The sequence below is a fragment of the Saxophila tyrrhenica genome, assembly GCF_035928015.1.
Source record: "Saxophila tyrrhenica strain CCFEE 5935 chromosome Unknown scaffold_1, whole genome shotgun sequence".
In the NCBI taxonomy this organism is placed as follows: domain Eukaryota; kingdom Fungi; phylum Ascomycota; class Dothideomycetes; order Mycosphaerellales; family Extremaceae; genus Saxophila; species Saxophila tyrrhenica.
This window is the reverse complement of record NW_027041733.1, coordinates 1486530-1507789: the sequence shown is the minus strand read 5'-3', so window position 1 is coordinate 1507789 and position 21260 is coordinate 1486530. Positions and strand designations below refer to the sequence as shown.

General features: G+C 55.2%; 9 protein-coding genes across 9 annotated transcripts; 6 read left to right on the top strand and 3 right to left on the bottom strand.

Annotated features, from left to right (window-relative positions):
• Positions 1-360: 360 nt before the first annotated feature.
• LTR77_000671 (uncharacterized protein) lies at positions 361-983 on the top strand (the record flags this gene model as incomplete). Its single annotated transcript, XM_064797936.1, is given in 4 exon segments — positions 361-411; positions 468-625; positions 648-690; positions 705-983. The coding sequence occupies 4 exon segments, from the start codon at positions 361-363 to the stop codon at positions 981-983; spliced, it is 531 nt and encodes a 176-aa protein (XP_064664170.1).
• An 804-nt stretch (positions 984-1787) lies between these two features.
• Positions 1788-5036, bottom strand: TEF3 (translational elongation factor EF-1 alpha; the record flags this gene model as incomplete). The annotated part of the gene is made up of 2 exons (XM_064797935.1): positions 1788-1844; positions 1899-5036. 2 exons carry the CDS (start codon positions 5034-5036, stop codon positions 1788-1790), a joined length of 3195 nt encoding a protein of 1064 aa, XP_064664169.1.
• A 2914-nt stretch (positions 5037-7950) lies between these two features.
• Positions 7951-8411, top strand: LTR77_000669 (uncharacterized protein; the record flags this gene model as incomplete). The annotated part of the gene is made up of 2 exons (XM_064797934.1): positions 7951-8103; positions 8172-8411. 2 exons carry the CDS (start codon positions 7951-7953, stop codon positions 8409-8411), a joined length of 393 nt encoding a protein of 130 aa, XP_064664168.1.
• Positions 8412-8941: 530 nt separating this feature from the next.
• Positions 8942-10145, top strand: LTR77_000668 (uncharacterized protein; the record flags this gene model as incomplete). Its single annotated transcript, XM_064797933.1, has 3 exons — positions 8942-8984; positions 9052-9794; positions 9846-10145. 3 exons carry the CDS (start codon positions 8942-8944, stop codon positions 10143-10145), a joined length of 1086 nt encoding a protein of 361 aa, XP_064664167.1.
• Positions 10146-10287: 142 nt separating this feature from the next.
• Positions 10288-11239, bottom strand: MIA40 (Oxidoreductase; the record flags this gene model as incomplete). The annotated part of the gene is made up of 2 exons (XM_064797932.1): positions 10288-10979; positions 11035-11239. The coding sequence occupies 2 exons, from the start codon at positions 11237-11239 to the stop codon at positions 10288-10290; spliced, it is 897 nt and encodes a 298-aa protein (XP_064664166.1).
• Positions 11240-11423: 184 nt separating this feature from the next.
• Positions 11424-12230, top strand: THI80 (thiamine pyrophosphokinase; the record flags this gene model as incomplete). The annotated part of the gene is made up of 2 exons (XM_064797931.1): positions 11424-11972; positions 12024-12230. 2 exons carry the CDS (start codon positions 11424-11426, stop codon positions 12228-12230), a joined length of 756 nt encoding a protein of 251 aa, XP_064664165.1.
• A 1286-nt stretch (positions 12231-13516) lies between these two features.
• On the top strand, positions 13517-16402 carry LTR77_000665 (uncharacterized protein; the record flags this gene model as incomplete). Its single annotated transcript, XM_064797930.1, has 2 exons — positions 13517-13618; positions 13676-16402. 2 exons carry the CDS (start codon positions 13517-13519, stop codon positions 16400-16402), a joined length of 2829 nt encoding a protein of 942 aa, XP_064664164.1.
• A 723-nt stretch (positions 16403-17125) lies between these two features.
• LTR77_000664 (uncharacterized protein) lies at positions 17126-18121 on the bottom strand (the record flags this gene model as incomplete). The annotated part of the gene is given in 2 exon segments (XM_064797929.1): positions 17126-17754; positions 17770-18121. The coding sequence occupies 2 exon segments, from the start codon at positions 18119-18121 to the stop codon at positions 17126-17128; spliced, it is 981 nt and encodes a 326-aa protein (XP_064664163.1).
• A 1293-nt stretch (positions 18122-19414) lies between these two features.
• ssh4 lies at positions 19415-21049 on the top strand (the record flags this gene model as incomplete). The annotated part of the gene is made up of 2 exons (XM_064797928.1): positions 19415-19853; positions 19911-21049. The coding sequence occupies 2 exons, from the start codon at positions 19415-19417 to the stop codon at positions 21047-21049; spliced, it is 1578 nt and encodes a 525-aa protein (XP_064664162.1).
• Positions 21050-21260: the final 211 nt, after the last annotated feature.

Sequence of the window (21260 nt, the reverse complement as noted above, 5' to 3'; positions counted from 1 at the left end):
GACCTTTCGGGCGAAGAATGATACCATCTCGACTCTTTCATCACCTGCTTGCGATTGCTCCGGAGTCAAGCCGGGCTGGTGGTAATGTTGCGACCACTGAGACTTCAGATCTCTAGGCCGGCGCATTTAATTGTTTTCAGCTCTAGATATGTTGTGTACCACTACTTGTAAATTGATGCACTTTTCTCTCACACTGTAATAGATACCACGCGGCGTGAAGTCTTAAACACGTGCATGTGTGTTTGCCGTCTTCACCAAGACGCGTTACCTTGACAGGTACCTCCGCCCGCCTTCTTTCTTAATATCTTCCAGAGCCTCAAGTCTCGACCACCTCCTCTTTTGTGGATGTTTCAGAAAATGATGACTCCTTTGGAACCAGTCAAAACCAAATATGCTAAAGACTACCTCGAGGTTTGGAAATCTTCCAAATAGCGATACAAAGTAGCTGACTGAGATGCTTACCGCAGGCGGCAGATCTCTTCGACAAGGACGACTTCTACGGCTGTCAAGCGACTTGCAAGCATAACTTAGGCGACCCAACCTTGCCGCCATTCTGGAGGCTCAAGAACTATGCGTTGCATATCTCGGCGTCCAGCAGCTGGGACGAGGCGGAAGAGTGGTACCAGTCTGCTGAGGGCCTTTTACAGGTCAACCTTGGCGAGATGCGATCCGGAATCTGAGGGGGAACAGGTAAGCGATCATAGGTCGAAGCGGCATGTTTGAGACTTGCTGATCTTCTGTTCTTCAGAGAAAAATGCACGAGATTCCGTGAGGACCTTGATCAGATAAAGGGATGGCAGGAAGAGGACAGGCCAAGGCGCCATTCTAAAGAAGAGGAGAAAGTGTCGGAAGAGGGGGAGCTAGGGGGAGAAGAGCCGCAGAAGGCGAAGCCGGAGGAAGAGTTGCGAGCCGCAAACGAGGATGTCATGATGGAGGACAGCGAGTCCATGGACATGAAGGCTGAGGCACGGAGAGTCCAGTAGTACCAGTCTCAACCGTCGCATGTCTTTACTAACGTGGCCAGGCGTCCACCACCACGACAGATACTGCCACAACAGCAGCTCCTGGGCCGACTGCAGACCCTTATGCCAACCATGCGACCTTGCACCGCCACCCCTCTCTCGCGATCAGGAACAAGCCCTACAAAGGTATGCCTGACGTTTCCTAGCGAGCAAGTCCAGACGCATCTTTGGACGGTGCGCGTGAGGTAAGTCGCCTAGACACTGTCCGGTGACGTCCATTACTCGCGCGTGCGGATAGCATCGCGGGTTTGCGCCGTACGGTAGAAGAGCGTGCGCTTGGGGAGCGTGCTGCGTAGGAGCGTGCGGCAGGTACACCTCCGTTCGCCACTCCGTCTTACCGAAGTCCACGGAGCATCACGGATGTAGGCCAATGAGACACGCAGCGAGTAAGCGATCTTGAAGAAAGCGGCAAGCAAACCAAACGACGGAGACAAGAGTTGTTTTGGACATATCATTTGTTGCCTCATGCTCCGCAACAGAGAGAGACCATCTAGCTCTGAGTCTATGAAAACCTCGAGGGAATCATAACAGGAGACCAAGCTGCACCCATGAACCCGCCCATGCAACGCCGATCTTGAAGCAGAAACCACAATCATGCATGCCGTCTATTCATCTAACCGTCCACAAGCCTTTTGAAGAAGAAGCTTCCGACGCTCAACGCCTGCAAATGCTGCTCAAGACGCGTCATGTCGTTGCGATGCAGAACTCCCAGCCCAGCGAAAACCAGACCAGCACCAGACCACATCACCCGTGGGGGCGAGCCATCTAGTCGTCCTCATCGGAGAAGACCTCCTCGCCTGCCTTCCTGCGGGCCATGCGCGCCTGGTATAAAGTTAGCACGTGTATGTGATCAAGGAAAAGATGGAGAATGCTCACCTTCTTCTTCTTGCGCAGCTCGGCACTCGTCAGCTTCTTCGCCTTCTTCGTCGACTCGATCTTGTTGCCCATCGCGTCGAACTTCTCCTCCTCCTCCTCGTCACCCTTCAGCCTAGGCCCAGCACCTTGACCCTGCACCCAGTTGTGGCCGGAAGGCGTCATGCGACCGTCCATGACAGCCCACACTTCCTCGGTCAAGTCCTTGGTGAACTCGGCGGAATGCGTGATGATGATGACACCACCCTCGAACGACTTCAGCGCCTTGGACAGAGCACCCAGGGAGTCACGGTCGAGGTAGTTGGTCGGCTCGTCGAGCACGATCAGATGAGGACGCTGCCACGAGCAGGCGGCGAGCACGACCTTGACACGCTGGCCACCGGAGAGACCGCGCATGCGGGAGTGCGAGATGAGCTCGGCGTCGAGGCCAAAGTTGGCGCAGTGGGCCTCAATCTCCTTGCGAACGAGCGGGCGGAATTGACCGCTGGCAAGGGCCTCCTTCTGGTCGACGTCGGCCACCATCTTCTGATGCGACTGGATGAGCTCGGTACGCGGGAGGTATTGGTTCTCGTTGGTCATCATCGGGGTCCACTTCTCGTTCTTCATGCCGACGTTCTCGCCCAGCGAGAACGAACACTCGTACTCGTAAGAGTTCTTGAGCTTTCTACGCGAGTGGATGCCAATGACTTTGCGCTGCGAGCCATCAATCCTGTAGATCTTCTCTTGCGCATTCTTGTCCTCGTCAGTGACAATCTTGTTGGCACGATCCATGGTCTCACGGTCCTCGCCGGTCTGGAAGCGCCACTGGATGTACTCGGACGGAGTCTTGTCAAGGTGGTGATCGATGTGAGCGAAAGCGTGCTGCTTGATGTACGCAATACGGATGTTCTCGTGCTGGTAGACATCACCAGAAGTCGGGATGAGCTCGCCAGTCAGAACGTTGACAAGAGTCGACTTGCCGGCACCGTTGGGACCAATGACAGCGATACGCGAGCCGAGCGAACACTGGAAGGTGATGTCTTGAATCTGTGGCTTCGCGGTGCCGGGATACTGGAAGGTCATGTTCGAGACACGGATGATGGCCTTGGCTTTGGTCTTGACACCCTCGAGGAAACCGGGCTCGGGGAATCTGAACTCCATATCGGAGGCACCGAGCTCGTAGTAAGACTTGGCGGATGGCACACGCTTTACAAACTCGCTGAGCGAGCCACGGTACCGCTTGAGCTTGTAGCGCTCGTAGTGAATCACGTGCTGGACGACGTGGTCGAGGAACGTGCTGTCGTGCGAGATGATGATCGAGGTGCAGGGAGATGTGGTGAGGTAGTCCTCGAGCCACTTGACGTTCTTCACGTCCAAGTGGTTGGTCGGCTCATCCAGGAGGAGGATGTCGGGCTTCTCGAACACAGCGCGGGCGAGGGCTAACTTCATCTTCCAGCCACCGGAAAGGGAGGTGATTGGGCCCATGAGCTGCTCTTCCACGAAACCGAACTCGATGAGCGTGTTCTTGACTTCGTCGTCTGAAAGTTTCAACTCGGCCTGCTTGAGCTTCATCTGGGTCCACTGGAGCACCGTCATCTCGGTGTCCGCAGCATCCAGATCGTGCTCGACGTAGACAGTCTTGACCTCGTTCTGCTTAGGGAAGCCCTCGACCTGCTCGTTGTTGATGGCGCGCATGAGTGTCGTCTTGCCAGAGCCATTGGGGCCGAGCAGACCGTAACGCTGACCACGCTTGAGGCGCAGGTGCGTCTGGTTCAGCAGGATCTTAGCACCGTAGGCCAAGTTGAACGTGCAGTTGCACAGGTCCTCGCCCTCCTCTTCGTCTGGTTCGACCTCGTCCTCGTCGGCAGCGAGTGGGGAGGCGCGCTTGCGCAGAGTATCGACCAAGCCAGTGCCCTTCTCTTCGCCAACGATCGCGTTCATGTACTTCGAAAGAGCGAGAGTCCAGGTCGTGTTGTCGCTGTCCTTCTCGTCGATGAGCTGACCGCCGATCGCAGCCATGTAGGTAAGAATGGGCTCAAACTTGGTGGCGACATCGCCGCCCACAATATCCTTGAGCTTTGCGAACACAGTGTCGATGTCGCCAACACGCGAGACCTCTGGGATCTTGCCGTCCTTGACATCACCAACACGAGTAAGAGTCTCGAGACCCTGCTTCGTCTTCTCGCGAGCCTCGGGGTCGGCCAAGTTGCTGAAGTTGTGCTCGAGCTGCGGCATCAGGCGTGGCAAGAAAGCAGCAACAATCTGTGGGTCCTCGACCAGCTTGCACATGTTGTCGACGATCACGGCGGACTTTCGCTTGATGGCAGTCTCACGCTCCTTGAGACCACGCTCGAGAAGTGGGACCATGATGGCCAAAGTGGGCTCGTGGACGTCGGTGACGAAGGTGGTGGCGCCAAGTAAGTGAACAGTCTCTGGGACGTTCTCTGGCTTGGCGATACACTTGATGAGCTCCGGAATGAATCGGTCGATATCCTTGTTGGAGATGAGCTCGCACAGCTTCTCCATGGTGACATATGCCCTCTTCTTCACCTCGGGCTTGGTGTCCCACATCGCCTCGGAGACGACGGGAAGGAGATCTGGCACACGGAGACCGGTCTGAGCTGGGGCGCTGTCGCAGAGAGTCTCGATGCACTCCAAATCGGTCATCTTCTCGGGCCATTTCTGGGCGTTGCGGATCGAGTGGATAAAGTGAGGAATGACGACCTTCACCGCGTTGGCGTTCGCCGCCTTGGTGATTGCAATGGCTGCGCTCTGTGCTGCGATCTTGACCGGGTTCATCTTGTCGCCAACGGCTGAAAGAACGTTCGGCAGGAGTTGCACCAGGTATGGCTCGACAGTTGGCGAGATATCGGAGTGCTGCGCGACGATGGCGATGGTCTCGCAGGCCACCTGCCGGGCGTTGGCGTCCTTCTTATTGTTGAGCATCTTTCTAAGAGACTCAACCGCCTTCGTAGGAGCATCCTTCTCTTCGATGTCGCCGTTGATAAAGACGGCCAGTTCCTGCGCGGTGCCCTTCGCCTCGTCTGCGCTCTTGGACACGGACAGCTTTGACATCAGCTCCTCAAGCACCTTGACGGACTGCTTGTTCTCAGACTTGATCTGAGACTCGGAGTGAGTCGACTCCTCGAGGGAGGGAGCCATGGTGGTGTGTGAGTGAGCGGAGGAGAGGTGTGGTGAAGTTTCGAGTGGCGTGTGCCGCCTATGCGCCCTGCGGTTTGGACGCTGCTGTGTGGTGTGTAGTCGCTGTCAAGACTATGTCGAGTCTTGAGAGGTGGTCGTGAAGGGTATCACGGTGTAAGGAATGGGTGGTGTGAGAGAGGTGAGGAAGGAGGAATGTTGTCGGTGAGGGCCGGCTTTATGGGCTGGCGTCGATTGAAAAAATCGTGCTTCAGGGTCCGTTGGGCGGGCTTGGCACGCTAGACCCGGGAAGGACGATTCCAGCTTCTTTCTCCCGCGTCCACTCTTCAGTCTTCGACATTCATCCTCAACTTGTGATGGCACATGCACGTTCTTCCGCCAGACTACGATGCCAAAGCACAGTAGGAGACCTTCGGCGAGGGGGAAGACACGAACTCATCAACTCACCACGTCGGCTTACGGCAGGCGATGAGGATGGTAGTCCATATCGCCACCCGACCCAGCCGCAGACTCGTCGCGCTCAGTGCGCATCTGGGGTCTCCAGGCCGTGGCTGTCGCTCGACCCGGTCAACCTGGCACTCGTGGTCTCCCCCAAGTCTTACCAGTGCCCTCTTTCGATTCCTCGACGACTTCTATATACGACAGGATCTCCTCCATCGAATATCTACCGGCCGTTGGAAGTACGACATGACAGCTGCGGCTCAGTGTCACAGCGACCACGATTGTAAGTACTTTCGGTAAGCTGTGCGATTTTTCATGAGGCCGCGAAGTCTTCCCAATTATATCATCACGCTGGACTTGTTCGTGACCCTTTAGGTTTTACGTGCTTGTCTTTCTCGGTTCCAAAGGTTCCACCACTTCGCGCAAGTTGCTACTGTTGTCATGCTCCAGCTTTCTATCACTCTTGGAGAAGGTCATAGGCATCAGTGTCATTTCCTGTCAGTTGGATGACTGCCCACGTCTGCCCCTTTACGGCTTCGTTTCGCGCCCCTTGTATATGGACGATCGAGCTATCACGCACATTCTACTGGACGACGCCCTTAGCCAGAACACCAGGTATATCCACCGTGTTTGCTGGTTAGTGCGAGGAGGGAGAGGAGAGGTAGTGTGCATAGCACGCGATCGTGAGCGTATTTTGTCACGGCAGGGTGTGCGCCAGAGCTGGATGAAGCGGCCAAAGGCTGATGGGAGAAGCCAGAGATCCAAGAAGCGACTGCGGAAGAAAGAGGTTCCTGCATGTCGTTGGTAGACCTGGGGAGGGACCTGCGCAAGTGACGGTGAACGGGGGCTGCAGAGCAAGCTGGCAGTCTCCTCCCCGGATTGATTACATCCGAGAAGGCCACATAACTCTGTTCGGCAGGCTGTCACTGTTTGTGAGAACACAGCTCATCTGCCTCGCTGGGCCGATATCTCTGTCGGCGACTTGGGAGCCTAGGACGGGTGGTGGAGCGACGGCAAGCTGGACAGGCTCGCAGGTTGGTGAGATGGCTGGCGAGGTAAAACTCGGACGTCTTCCCTTCATTTCCACAGCGTAATACACAGGTAGAGCGGTCGGATGGTACGACTTCCAGTCTTATTGGCAGTGCGCCAAACGTCTACCCGGATTCCGTATGGGACGCCGGATCGCTGGAACCACTGGACGGTGCAGACGTTCCGGATTCGATATATCAACTCCTATGCTGTGCGCGTGTCACCATGCGTGTCGGAGACTCGGGGAGGGTGTACCTGTACAGCTTCATGGTGAGGGACATTTCAACTGCCTCATTAAAAAGGTCAAACCTCAAATAATGAAGTGAGAGACTCGCCCGGCACGCCGATCGGCACGCAAAGGAGGGATCGCGCCAAGTGAAACAACTACCTAAGGTAACCCTAAGTCAGACCTCTTCCTCTTTGACTTTGACGGCACAACTTTGGAATCAACCAGAATGCTTAAACGCGCCTTCCCCCCGGAAAAGGCTCGCCGAAACCTGCAAAGACGCGAAAAGGCCAGATGGAGAGGTAGCAAAACCACCAGCGGTTGGCGCTTCCTTGATGGCCGCCACACTAATCTGATCTTCAAGACTGTGGAATCACGAAACATTCCTTCGACCTCAAGCATTGTTTGTGCTTCTCAGTCTTCCAGTTTCGAGAGAGATGCCAAAGATGCTAATGCGAAGAAACAACAGGATGCCACAAATCGCTCAATGCTCCACCTGCCTGCTCAGCGAAGTATATCGGGGCTTGTCAGTACTGCTACTCTCAGCATGTCGGGCTCCAGAAGGCAATGTGAGCATCGATGCCTGTAACAGAGCCGCAACGAGGCTATATTTGTGTCGCCGATCATCAACTGTACCTTACGTGTCGCCCATCGCTGGGCGCCGCTCCAGGGACCAGCCCGGCCTTCCCTGTCACCCTGTCGTGAAGGATGCCGGTTTGCAACGTCATGGATCTGGAGATTCCTTTGCAATATGAGCTTTGCCACTTCGTGATCCTCCAGCGTCACTTTCCAAAGGACATGAGTTTAGACCGAAACATGGTTGGGCAAATGGAGTATAAAGGGACATGTCCAGCCCGACTACTACTCCGTCCTAGTCAAACACGGTCGCTGCAAAGCTACTCCACCATAATTTGGTCGTTGTCTTTCTTCAGCAGCGTTCTCCCGACAGCAAACTGTGACGATGCTTTTCTCAGGCCGCTTACTCGCCCTCGTTGCCGCCTTTGGCCCTGCTTTGGTGAGGACGACCCAAGGAACGACGCTGGTCTTGCACTGACCTATGCCTGTCCAGGTCAAATCAGATGACGCTACAAGCAGGCTCTCTTGCGGAATATGGGACACTGCGGACTACAATGATGCTAGGAACGCAATCTACGCATTCCATACACCTCCACTTTCGGACTCAGACCCGACAATAAAAGCGAGGTCCTGCTGGCGCGCCAGATGCGAAGTAGGAAACGCCACTTCTCTCTTCCTTACCGTGGTCTAACGGCCTTGCAGAATAACAGCGGACTCTGGGTCTGCAACGATCAAGATGCCGACATTACGGTGAATATGTATGTATGGGTCTCTTCGGTCGCGGAGACAATACTCTTGGTACGTCATTCCAACCCCTAGCAAAGTCGGTTCTCCAAGTCTGTCGACTGACATGACTCGAACGGCAGTCCTGCTCGGAAGACGAAGGCCCGGTCTCGGGAAGGCTTTACGCGGACGACCAAGGCGGCTACAACGTCAACGTCGGGTTCTGCGATGCTACGGACCCCGAAGATGTTGGTCCTTCAGCTTATGCCGACGACTGGCCAGGACCTGTCGGAACGCCAACCTTACAGTGCGACGATGGTGGTGCGGAACCCTGTGCCACCACTGTGAACCCTTGGGACGTGGAGGGTTCTGGGGCCGCTTGAGATGCCCCTTAAAAGGCCGGTGACATGGGCGAGATGCATGGATGACCGGACAAGAAGAGACTGGAAGGGACCACGTGGGCACATCTGGCATATTTTCTCTGGAACGAGGTTGCGGTCAAAAAGGCCACATGACTCTCGTTGGCAGGCGGTCATTTTCTTTGAGAAGATCTCTTAGATGGCTCAATCTGACCTAGTGAGCCGCTTGCATTGTCGAGAGCTTAGATATCAGCATGGTATAAATAAAACGGTATGCAAGAGGAGTCATGAACTACATCCCAACGTCTCGGTCGAGTACCGGGACGCTAGCCTCCACTACTCACAGAAGGTGAACATTCGTGCCACTCTACCACTCGCGAGGTCGATTAATCGATTGGAATGACGCTGTTGGCCTTGGCAAGTGAATGACAACCATGAGCCTCGGTAGTCCAGCTGGAGCTCGGTGGAGTGGGAGTCCAAAAGTGCATGCAATCGACCACAGTCCTACAGCATCCATACTCTTTCCTGCAACCACTATTCAACAACCCGTCAAGATGCCCAAAGCAATAGCCATCCGCAAGGTAGAAGGGAAACCAGGTTCGGCGCTCATACCCTACCGTATCTGATGGGACACCGGCTAACTCTTTCATCCTTCTGTTTCAAGGCAAAGTCTACTATCCTCTCGACCTCATCAACCTCCCCGATCCCGCGCCCAAAGAAAATGAAGTCGTTGTCCGCATGACCGGCGCGGCTCTCAACCACCGTGATCTCTTCCTCCGTCAGCATTTATACCCTGGCATCACGTTCGGCGTCCCATTGCTTGCAGACGGCTGCGGTGTCGTTGCTTCCGCGGGCTCGAAAGCAAAGCAATGGGTTGGAAAGAGAGTCATCCTTAACCCCGGGACAGGATGGAGAGACGATCTCGAGGGGCCTGAGTCGCCGAAAGGTTATGCGATTCTGGGAGGGACAAAGATGAACCCGCTCGGTACGCTGGGTGAGACTGTGACGATCGATGCCGCAGAGCTGGAAGAGGCGCCAACGCATTTGTCGAGTGTCGAGGCTGCGGCACTGCCATTGACCGGCTTGACGGCGTGGAGGGCGACGATGGTGAAGTCGGGGAATGCGAAGCCTGGGCGGAACATTCTGATCACTGGCATTGGTGGTGGTGTGGCTATTATGGCGCTCTTGTTTGCTGTTGCCGCAGGAGCGAATGTGTATGTTACGAGCGGCGACGCGGAGAAGATTAAGAAGGCGAAAGATCTCGGCGCGAAGGGTGGCGTGAACTACAAGGAGAAGGACTGGGACAAGCAGTTGAGGGAGATGCTGCCGAAGGACCGGAAGCAGCTGGACGCGATCATCGATGGAGCCGGGAGCGACATTGTTGATAAGGGGTCGAAAATGCTGAAGGTATGCTGCCGGTGTTTATTGTATGCTGATTTACGCGCTGACATGTTCCAGGCCGGCGGCGTGATCTCGATCTACGGCATGACCGTGTCTCCCAAGATGCCTTTCCTGATGAGTGCGGTGTTGAAGAACATCGAAGTACGAGGCTCGACCATGGGCTCGAGGAAAGAGTTTGCGGATATGGTGAAGTTCGTGGAGCAAAAGAACCTGAAGCCTGTCATCTCGCGGTCCGTGAGTGGCATTGACAACCTCGACGGCATCAATGGCTTGTTCGAGGACATGAAGAACTCGAGCCAGTTCGGAAAGCTGGTCATCGAGATTGCAAAGGATAATGATGTTAAGAGCAAGTTGTAGGATATGATGTACATGATGAGTCCAAAGAACACCCCGAGGTGCAATCCGGTATGCCAGCGAGTAATTGCAATGTCATCAGGATGAGTGGAAGAGTACAGTGTATCTATGGTACATCGTTATTACATCTGTTGTACAATGCATTTTACCTCCCATCATGCCATGACTTTGGGACGAGGTTGTCCTCCGCCTTCGACGCGTCCACATGCTGCTGAACGTCGTCCTGCGATGATGGTGGTGTAGCAGCCTGATCCTGGTGTACCTGAGGTGATGGTGTCGAACCAACTGCCTGCTGTCGCGAAGTCTCCGACTGCGATCCTCTTCCAGTAGGGCTCTCCGCGCTCTTTGCCGCACCCTCGTCCGCAGGCTTCCTCGCCTCCATCGAAGCTGGCTCTTCACCTTCTTCGGGCGGCGCCTCGTCGTCTTCCAGCTCCGCTCCATAGACATCGGGATGCTCCCTAAAGCAGTTCTGCATCCCTTTGAAATTCTCGATGCAATCCACGCCCTTCGGATCAGCGTTCGAGAAGACGAAACAGCTGAATGCGGACCGGAATTGCTCGCCGCAAGGTCCGTATGCCATGCCGCCTAGACATGGGCAGTCCCAGTTGATCTCGCCTGTCTCCTCGTTGAACGCTCCCTGCTGGCTTGCCTCCTCTTCCAGAGCTTCAGGTGAGCCCTGAGCTGTGGATTCCGCATCTGGAGCAGCTGCTACCGCTGAAGGGTGCGAATCGGGCGCGAGTGATGCTTTGGGCTGGCTTCGCCGTTGCTCTGCGACTGCCTCGACGGTCGGGTATGTCTCTCGTTCGTGCTGTGTCTCTGGTGGCGCATGGACAGCATCTGCCACTGAATCAGTCTCTCACTCCACCTGTGCTGCCCAATCGTAGCTACTTACATGCCGGCTCCTCCGCAAACACACTAGCAGTGTTATAATAGTACACCAGCGCTCCTGCAAGACCCCATCGTGTCGCCGAGCTCTTCCACGTCCGCGACTGGTGGTGTGGCGGCGCGGTGCTTACGAATCGTCGAGATGGGCGTACTTTTGGGAGTGCTCGGCCGAGTGATGGGCCTGTTGTGATGCGCGCGACTGACTTGAACATCGCGGGTTGATACGTAAAGACTGTGAAGAAAGAGACTTGTGGTTGACGAGGCTCATATGGATTGGAAATCTGAAAGTCAAAGCGCAACATTTAAGGACAATTAGGGCTGATCCGAGCCAGCCGAGTCGCGCTACTGGCGTCATCTCAGGAACACAAAGTGAAGATCATCGCAGCAACTCATACAATGTTACATGGCGATGGAGTGGAGGATGAGCTATGGCCGGCGAAGTACCTCAAGGAGCCAGACTTGAAAGCACGACGAGATCCTACTACCGGCCGCACAGCACTGGTCATCTTAAATTCGCCCATTCCCGATTACGACTACTTCTACCGACTATACAACCATGCATCTTTTTGCCTTTGCGCGGATGGCGGCGCAGACCGCTTGTACTCCCTCCTCACCAACCACAAGTCTGGACTGGACGAGATAGCAGCGCTAAAGCAGGCACTTCCAGATATCATTCATGGCGACTTGGACTCATTGAGCGATGGAACACGAAGCGTGTACGAGAGTCTCGCGGTTGAGGTCTCCCAGGATCCAGATCAGTACAGCACCGACTTCGGCAAGGCGATGAACAAAGTGATTGAACGACTTCCCGGCATCGAATCCATGCTCGTGTTGGGCAGCATCGGCGGACGTGTTGACCAAGGTGTCGGGCTGTTAGGCGAGCTGTACCGAGAGCAGACAGTCCGACATCCTGGTATACGGTTCTGGCTGTTCTCGGAGGCCAGTGTTAGTACGATCTTGCATCCAGGTTCGACAAGAATCCATACACTTTTGCAGTCGGGCCTGCTCCAGCGTAACATTGGGATCTTACCGCTTTACGGTCCGGCAGTGATCACCACAGAAGGACTTGAGTGGGACGTACAAGATTGGTCGACCGAGATGGGCGGCCAAATGAGTACGAGCAACCATATTGTCGCAGACGAAATTGGTATTTTCACCGACAACGAGGTCCTGTTCACCGTAGAACGAGCGACAGGCCGGTGAATCAGGCCGTAATGAAGAGGCATGTCATATATCCATACAGAGCCAGCAAGTAGGGCAGACCTCGTTGCAGAACCACCGCCGTTCACGTCGCGCGGCTATCGGGGGAGCGGCAAGGGTCGCACTGCTTGACATTGCAGTTGTCTAGTTCGACGATCACTGCACGATTGTACACGTGCGCTGCTTGAGGTCTTTGATGAAAAGACAACGTGAGAACGTTGTAGCAGAATGACAAGCTCGCACAGCTGATATAGTAGGGCAGCATGAATGAAAGTCACCCACTCTTTGCCGCCGTCGCAGCTTGATTGACGTTGCACAAAAGGCGCTGCCTATGAAGCGAGGATGCTGGCACAGCCTTGGTGCATGCGCTGGCGGTAGGCGACCGTTTTCGAGTGTACCTGCGTTGTGACCATTAGGCACGGCTAACGACACGTGCGAGAGGCAGCCCGCCTACGTGCTCACGCATGGCTACGGACCCCAAGACGTCACCTTCGTGAGTCCGTCCAGCCGCACAGTGTTCACGTAGGGACCGACCGCATTCCCTCTCTCACAGTCACCAGAAGCAGAGCAGTAGCCCTTTGAGGAAGTGCCCGCTACCAGGAGGACAATTAGAATTTTGCGGAGACGAGATCTGGTGTCTTGTGCGTCATCAAGCAGGTTTCACGCAATAAGAATATCAAAAGCGCTGGTCTTGAAGTGAACCATTGTCAACGCAGCTCGAGCAAGTGAGGTCGCCAGAAGCTTGGACGTCTTCTCCCACTTTGACCTCACCTGGCGCTGCGCCAGACCCTCTCGATTTTCTCTTCAGGCCTTCCAACCTTTTGTGCAACAACACACTCGACCAGCGCGACCTCGACGAAGCGAACGTGCTACTGCATCAGTGTCATATTTTACAGACTCCGCTCCGCCGAACACTGGGAAGAGTCTGCGCAAGCCGTGACACCGAGAACCTTGCAAGATATCGGTCACCCTTCGAGAGGCGAGGAATGAAGGGGTGCTAGGCTCGCAGACAGGAGGCGGACAGCAGGGGGAGGTGAGGTTGCACACCCGGGCCAGGCATATTGAACCTTCACCAAGTCAGTAGACATCACGCGGCGCACCAGCTATATCCGGCGCTTCACTGTGCTGTGGAGACGTCATAAGACAGAAAGAGCTGATAGTAGTCATGTACTTAGGTTTTGTAACTTGGAGATCCTTCCGCATACACCTTTTTCGCACCCTCCAGATACTTTCGTGATTGCGGCACGCTTCTCTTCCCACCTCCACCACGTCCTTCCCGCAGGACCAAAATGGCGTGGCAACCAGAACCAGCACAGCTCGCCGAGCTGGCTCAGTATCTTCGGAACTCTCTGAGCGGCCATGATCCCACTGCGCAGAAGAAGGCGGAGATGGTAAGTTTCCTGGCTACTGCCTCTCTTGCAAAATATTCCCAGCTAATGTAGTTTCAGATGCTGAGGCAAGCCAAGCAAGTCCCCGACTTCACGAACTATCTCACGTATCTGGCTGTGACGAGCTCGAACAACACAGGCTTATCTCAGGAGTCATGGCATTCTGCCAGGAGCGCAGCTGCCATTGTGCTGAAGAACAGTGTCAAGTCTTCCTTCAGCTCGATCAGTGGCGCCAGCAGAGAGTACATCAAATCTACAATTATGCAGGGCTTGCAAGACCCGAACACGCAAATCCGGAGCTATGTTGGCAACGTCATCACTGAGATTGTGCGGCAAGGCAAAATCACCGGATGGCCGGACGCGCTGCCGGAACTTGTCGCCATGGTTGAGAATTTGGACGGCCAGACAAGCTCAGAAGCCCAGGATGGCGCGATGGGAGCCATCTTCAAGATCTGCGAAGACAATCGGAAAGCTCTCGACTCGCATTACGAGAATCAACGACCACTCGCATATCTGCTCCCAAAGCTGCTCAACTTCTCTGCTTCAAGCAACCACAAGGTCAGATCGAAAGCACTCGCATGCATCAACGTCTTCTTTGCGGACCCGATTGCAATCTCCGTGCGCGAGAACATATCGACGATCTTACCGCACATCGTGCGACTCACCACCGACGAGAACGAAGAAGTCCGACGCTTCGTTTGCCGGACGTTTGCTCTGATCGCCGATGGGATGCCGGAAGTGCTGGTAGCGGATATCGAAGGCATCGTGTCATACACACTATCTCAGCAGCGACAACAGCAGAGTCCCGAGCTTGCCCTGGACGCAGCAGAGTTGTTCTTCGAGGCGAGCAACAACAACGCTCTCAAAAATGCTTTGGGACCATATCTCAGTTCGATCGTTCCTGTACTGCTCGACTGCATGGTCTACAGCGAAGACGACCAGCTGCGGCTCGAGGGTGACGAGGATGATGCAGATGCCGAAGACGAAGCGAAAGACATCAAACCTTCATTCGCCACTTCGAAGACCAGTCGCAGTGGTGTTGCCGGCACCTCTACACCACAGGCTCCAAACGGCCAAGCAAAACCTTCAATCAACGGGTATGCTTACGAGGAAGATGACCTGAGCGAAGGCGAGATCGAAGAAGACGACGATCTCGACTTCGACCCCGAGGATGAGTGGAATCTTCGAAAGTGCTCTGCAGCCGCGCTCGACAGTCTTGCGCAGTACTTCGGCCGACCTGTGTTCGAAATTTCACTACCCTGGATGCAAGACAACCTGCAGAACAAAGACTGGCCAAATCGAGAAGCTTCTGTACTCGCACTGGGAGCTATCGCAGCTGGTTGCGCTCAGGATGTTGAGCCTCATCTACCGAACCTCGTCCCGTACATGCTCTCCCTCCTCAAGGATCAGCAACCGGTCGTTCGTCAAATCACATGCTGGACGCTGAGCCGATTCGTAAGATGGGCAGCGAAGCTTGACGATGCTGGCAAGAAGCAGTTCTTTGAGCCGATGGTCGGCGGTGTCCTGGAGCGAATGCTGGACAAAAACAAGAAGACCCAAGAGTCTGCAGCGTCCGCGTTTGTGGTACTCGAAGAGGCAGCCAACACGCAGCTCACACCCTACTGCGAGGTCATTGTGCAGCAGTTTGTCAGATGCTTCCAACAGTACAAGGACAAAAACATCTACGCGCTCTACGACTGCGTGCAGACATTGGCGGAGTACGCTGGGCCGACCTTAGCCCAACCGCAGCTGGTGGACATGCTTATGCCAGCCTTGATCGACCGATGGAACAAGGTTCAGGACCAGTCGAGAGAGATGTTCCCGCTGTTGGAGTGCCTAGCTTTTGTTGCGACTGCTCTCGGACAATCCTTCGCACCGTTTGCTCAGCCGCTCTTTCAACGTTGCATCCGCATTCTGGCATCGAACTTGGAGGAGAGCGCGAACGCACCCAGCTCTTCACGGTTCGATCAGCCTGACAAAGACTTTTTAGTGACGAGTCTGGACCTTCTCAGCTCGATCATCCAAGCCCTCGAAGAGCCGCAGAGCCGAGAGCTTGCCACTACAGCCCAACCGAACATGTTTCAGTTACTCGCCTACTGCATGAGTGACCCAAACAACGATGTCCGCCAATCAGCTTACGCCCTCCTAGGCGACTGTGCAATCTACATCTTCCCCCAGCTGCAGCCTCATTTGCCGGTCTTGATGCAGGTCCTCATCGCTCAGCTTGATCTCACACAAGCGCAGGAAGATCCCGAGACCGCGTTCAGAGTCATTAACAACGCCTGCTGGTCCTGCGGTGAGATCGCGATGCGTCAAGGGCCTGGCATGGAACCTTATACCGGCAAGCTGCTCGACAAGCTCGGCATCATCATGTTCCACGAGAATGTTCCAGAGTCACTCAACGAGAACGCGGCCATTGCGCTGGGGCGGCTTGGCATAGGATGCCATGCACAACTGGCGCCGCATCTCAAGACCTTCGCCATTCCCTTCTTGCGGTCTATGCAGAAGGTCGGCTGGACAGATGAGAAGGGGCACGCGTACAAGGGCTTCAGCCAGGTTGTGCTTCAGAACCCAGGCGATCTCGAGAACGGCCTCCTGGATTTCTTCACGGAGATGGCGCATGCGCCAGGAGTCTTTCTGACTGGCATGCGAGAGGACGGACCACTTCAGAGCTTTGAACAGGTGCTCGCCGTGTACAAGCGCATGATCGGCAATGGGTGGGACAACTTTCTGCACAACCTGCCACCGCCCTCTGAACAGGCTTTGCGCCAGCTCTACGCTTTTTAAGACGAGGCAGAACGATTGAAGAACCATAGGCCAGCGACCAATACCCGGTAGCGAGACCCAGACCCGAACCATTGTTCCGCGGCTTACCACTCGTATGGTTATCTGCAGCATCCCGTAAGTCTTCTCATATTTGTCACGGATAGCGGCAGGGGATTGAATGATTTTTAACTAGATAGTGATGCAATGTTTTCTCAGCGTAGCATCTGTTCGCACTAGGCGGCAGCACTCATAGCGATTGATTGAATTACGGCGAGGCGCTTGTTCATGGCTCGGTGGCTTTGAGACCTGCATGCACGAGGAGGCGTGGGTTGTGCGACGAAAAAAGATGGCTTAACGGGGGCGGTGCAGTGGACGTTTGGATGGTGATGGATGATGAAAGAACGCTTTTGCGCATGAGCGATGAGTTGTTACGTAGATAACTTATGTAGATACGAGATCAAGAAGCGATTGGAATGGACATATGCCCTCGTGCCGTGACGGATTGGTCTGTCGTGCAAAACGCGGTTGTACTCAATCCTACTTATGCATAACGGAGCAGTATGAAGTAGGGAGATCTCATTACTCGACTGTGATGCATACCAATGTAATCGACTATGAATTCCCACTACTGAAGCGACTGAAGACTGAACAAAAATGCGCCCCCAACGCCATCCGACCGAACTCACGACCAATGCTACTTTCTTCCTGCTCTCTCGTTGAGAACCAGGTGAGGCCGACCAATGCTTACGCAGGGAACAATATCGCTGTGAATTGCGCCACCGTAAGGCCAGCGACGTCTCCGTCGCGCTTGAGCATGATGTCGAGGCGATTCTCGAAGCCCCGATTGTTCTCGGTTAGGAAGGCGTCCAACATGCACTGGACAATGAGGCGCCAGTCCTGCTCGGTAATGCTCAGCTGGCCTCCGCTAACCGCGGTGTCGAACGAGACCATGAATCCGGTGCCAAGAGCTCGAATGAGCACCTCTTTGACGCCGTGGGTCCTCCCTAGATGACCCAGCGCAGCTGCCATCTCATTGACGGTGGCAGTCAAATCGGTGGCGGTGGTGGGTAGGTTGACGAGGGCGTTGCTGTTGAGCACATCTCTGGTGATAGACTTGGTGAACAGGCTGAGACCGGAGACCAGGGAGAACCTGAAACCAGAATGGAACGGGAAACCGACCGCGGGCTGGGGTTGGCGGCGAGCGAGGTCAGAGAAGGTGGATGGCTCCATTAACTCTGCATAACGCTCGCCTAAGAAGGCCGTGGAACCTAGCTCGTAGTCTCCCGAGGCGTCTTCGTCGCGCCGCGTTAAGGAGGGATAGTCAACGTCGCTACTGTCGTCCTGGACGTGGCAAGTATTGTTTCCGGAGGGATCTGTGTCAAGTATACCCCCAATGGTATCTTGGAAAGTCTGCATCGTGCTGGTGAAACCCCACTGAGGGTCATTCGTGAACTCGGCCGTCTCGAGATGGTAACCCAGCATCAGCAGACCGGTGTCGGTTTCGCTCGCGCAGCCAAGAAGCACTCCTCGCCGCTTCATGGAGGCGAAATAGCTATCGCAGATGGATGGTCTGGAGCCCGGGAAGACTTCCGCCAGGATGACATTGTACTGGAGGGAGTCCTGGCCGTTCAATGTGTTTTTGTAAACCGAGCACGAGAGGACTCGAGCGCGCACGTCCCCAAGAGCACTGCGGCAGCACAAGGCCAGCGCGAGCCAGGGCGCAAGCGTAGTCAAGAGCATTCTCGGAGGTCTGGTCCGCGGTTCGTGTTTCCGAGGAGGAGCTGATGGCGGTTTGAGCTGTGGTGTATCGCCGTAAAGGTGTACGGGCACAGCATCTCGGCGGCGGATGGTCTCATATATATAAGATATAGTCCTTTTCGAGGCTCCGGCACAAGTATTGCAAAGGTCTGCCAAGCGTGCTCTTGCTCAATACGGTTGTCACTGTACAGGTGCAAGCTCAGTAGGACCAGAACAGGGCAAACGGATCTGAGTGAGACTGGGCGGGGGCCTTACTGAGTATTACATGTACCTACCAAGGATGGGATGCGAGGCTTAGAAGGACCAGAACAACTCAAACGGCCTTTCGACTGTTAGAGGCTGTATCGTATTCGCCGTAGCTGTGCGATGGCGGTGTCAGAGTTGGCGGTGGTGCACTCTGCCACTGCGACCAACAATTGATCACTTAAACTGCTTCAAGCACCATTTCCTTTCTCGAGTGGTGTTGTCTGACCGAATGCTTGTTGGCTCCGACAGCTTTGGTGCTGCGTCCCTAGAATGCTTAGGGCCACAAGGAAGCACGGCGAGGTCCATGGAGTAGGAGAGATGTAGTAGTCTGAGGTGGAGTCGAGACGGCATACGCGTAGACTTCACCCAAGCAACCACCCCCCACCGGACTAGATTTTTTCTACCAGCTGCCGTCGTACTCATCAATGCAGCATCTGGCCAGCCGACATGATCCCCAACTGTCGCACAGCACAAGTCATGGCCGACGACCTGTAGCACATCTGTGCATGAGATTCATGGGCGATGCAATGACCTTTCGTGGGTCCATTCTCCGTGCGTGGATACTGTACGGGCCACTGGACCGAAGAGGTATGGATGCAGTGAAATAGACATTACCGTACCGCTGTTGATCGAAGCGCCCTGCCGCTCTCGTGCAACGAAGAGCATGTGAGTAGCACGTGCCGAGCTCCAGCCCTGGACGCCGTCGGACGCCACTAAAGCGTCGTCTCCGCCCGAGCACCTCTACGTCAACAACACCCATACATACACCGTCTTGCCAACGCCAACAGCCTGTCGTAACGTACTCGAGTTTGTGATATCTTGCTGACCAGATCAGCATCATAGTCTGGGTTTCATCGTCGCGGCGGATCTACCAAAGTCCAACGCTGGTCCGCGATTCATACCTTTGCTGCCTTGAAACAGCGACTCGGCGACGGCGGGAAGGTCTCGAGCGTCGAGTGCTTGCGCCTTGACGACGCAGGCTCGTATGCGACAGTGACCTAGCGACTCCAAGCACCAGTCTGGCAGGTGATGGAGCAAGTCACAGCAGCCATCGACTCCTCCATTCCCACCCTCGCGACCTCCTACATACCCGCACACCAACCCTCCGAAACAGCATGGCTGTCACAAGAAGACGTCTGGCAGCGGATAGAAGCCGGGCGCTCACGGCAACACGATGGCGGAAAGGAAGGATGGGGAGATCTACAGGCCTCGCTCAACATAGATGAGCTGGGCTCAACGGGCAAAGGCATTTTGATCGGTATGCTGTCTGCGTTTGGCTCGGCGGCGCTTGTGGCGGCGATTATTGCGACGGTCTATTTCTTCCGGTTCACGAATAGAGGGAGGATCTTTTTGGATCGGATCGGGAGGCCGGGAGAGTATGATGATGAGCAGCAGTTTTTGCGGGAGGAGGAGGATGCGTTGGGGGAGATGGATGAGATGCAGAGGGCGGAGTATTTGAGGGCGAAAGGTGCGTTCGAACAAGATAGGATATGTTGGGTGGTGGTATACTGACAGCAGGCTGCAGCGTTTGTGCAAGCGAATCCACCGGAATCGATGCAGACGGACATCTCGTTATCCCAATTTCTTGCGATTCAAGAGAAGGGCGTCTCAGCGTGGGAGTTTGAGCCGGAGCTGGAGATTGCGAATTGCTTTGTTGAGGGCAGGACGGAGATTGAGTTCTTCGACTCGGAGTGCAGCGTGCAGAGCAATCTACCAATACCGAAACAGAACGAGGTCTACTACTGGGAAGCGAAGCTCTATGACAAGCCGGAGTCGACACTGGTTAGCGTGGGAGTGACGACGAAGCCATATCCGCTGTTCAGGTTGCCTGGGTTGCACAAGTACTCGATCGCATACTCGTCTAGTGGACATCGGCGGTACAACCAGCCATTCACCGGGACGAACTACGGACCACCGTTTGTGCAGGGGGATGTTGTGGGAGTGGGGTACAGGCCGCGAACAGGAACAGTGTTCTTTACACGTAACGGGAAGAAGCTGGAGGATGTGGCGCACGGTCTGAAATCACAGAATTTCTTCCCGACAGTTGGCGCAAATGGGCCTTGCAATGTGCATGTCAATTTCGGGCAGATGGGATTCGTCTTCATCGAGGCGAATGTGAAGAAGTGGGGTCTGGCGCCTATGACAGGCAGTCTTGCTCCCCCTCCACCGTACGGAAGCGAAGCTGGAAGCATCCTCCTTGAAGGTGGAAGGGAAGGCGTACGAGAGGGCCAAGGCTACATCCCAGGTCATGGCCGAACCAACAGCGCACAGATACGGCTTGGGAGAGGACCACCCGCGCGCAGCCCAGGTCCCGAGCGATCACCGACAGACATCTCACTCGCGCAGCTGAACCTTCTCGAATACCAAGAAGAAGAGGACGAGGACGTCGGCGAAGGTACGAGTGAAGCAGCTAGCAGCCAGCCGCATCAACAGTACATCGACCCCGGCCTCCCACTCGAGCCAGCGGATCATCCGCCACCCGACTACGAGAGCCCGGAGGACGATGGGTACGATGACGACGGGCATGATAGCTCAGCTACCACCCCTCGCGCGACCGAGTTTCCACCTTATCGGGATGAATCGCCGAGTCCCAGCCCGCCGATACCGAGTTATGAGGCGGCGACGGAGGCGAGCTCGGATAGGGGGAGGAGTTCGACGAGGTGATGGCTAGGGGTTTCATTTGGGTGACACCATCTTTGCGTTCAGCGATACTGGCGATGAGCGGCTATGGAAAGGCAGAGGTGTGCATGGATACCCATCTGAGCAAGCATGGGTGGTGTAGCGGTTACGATGGATATGATGTTATGCCGGTCTTTCCTCCACCTTCTCTGGTTCAGCCATCCCTAATACCACGCACGTGAGCTAGATATGATCG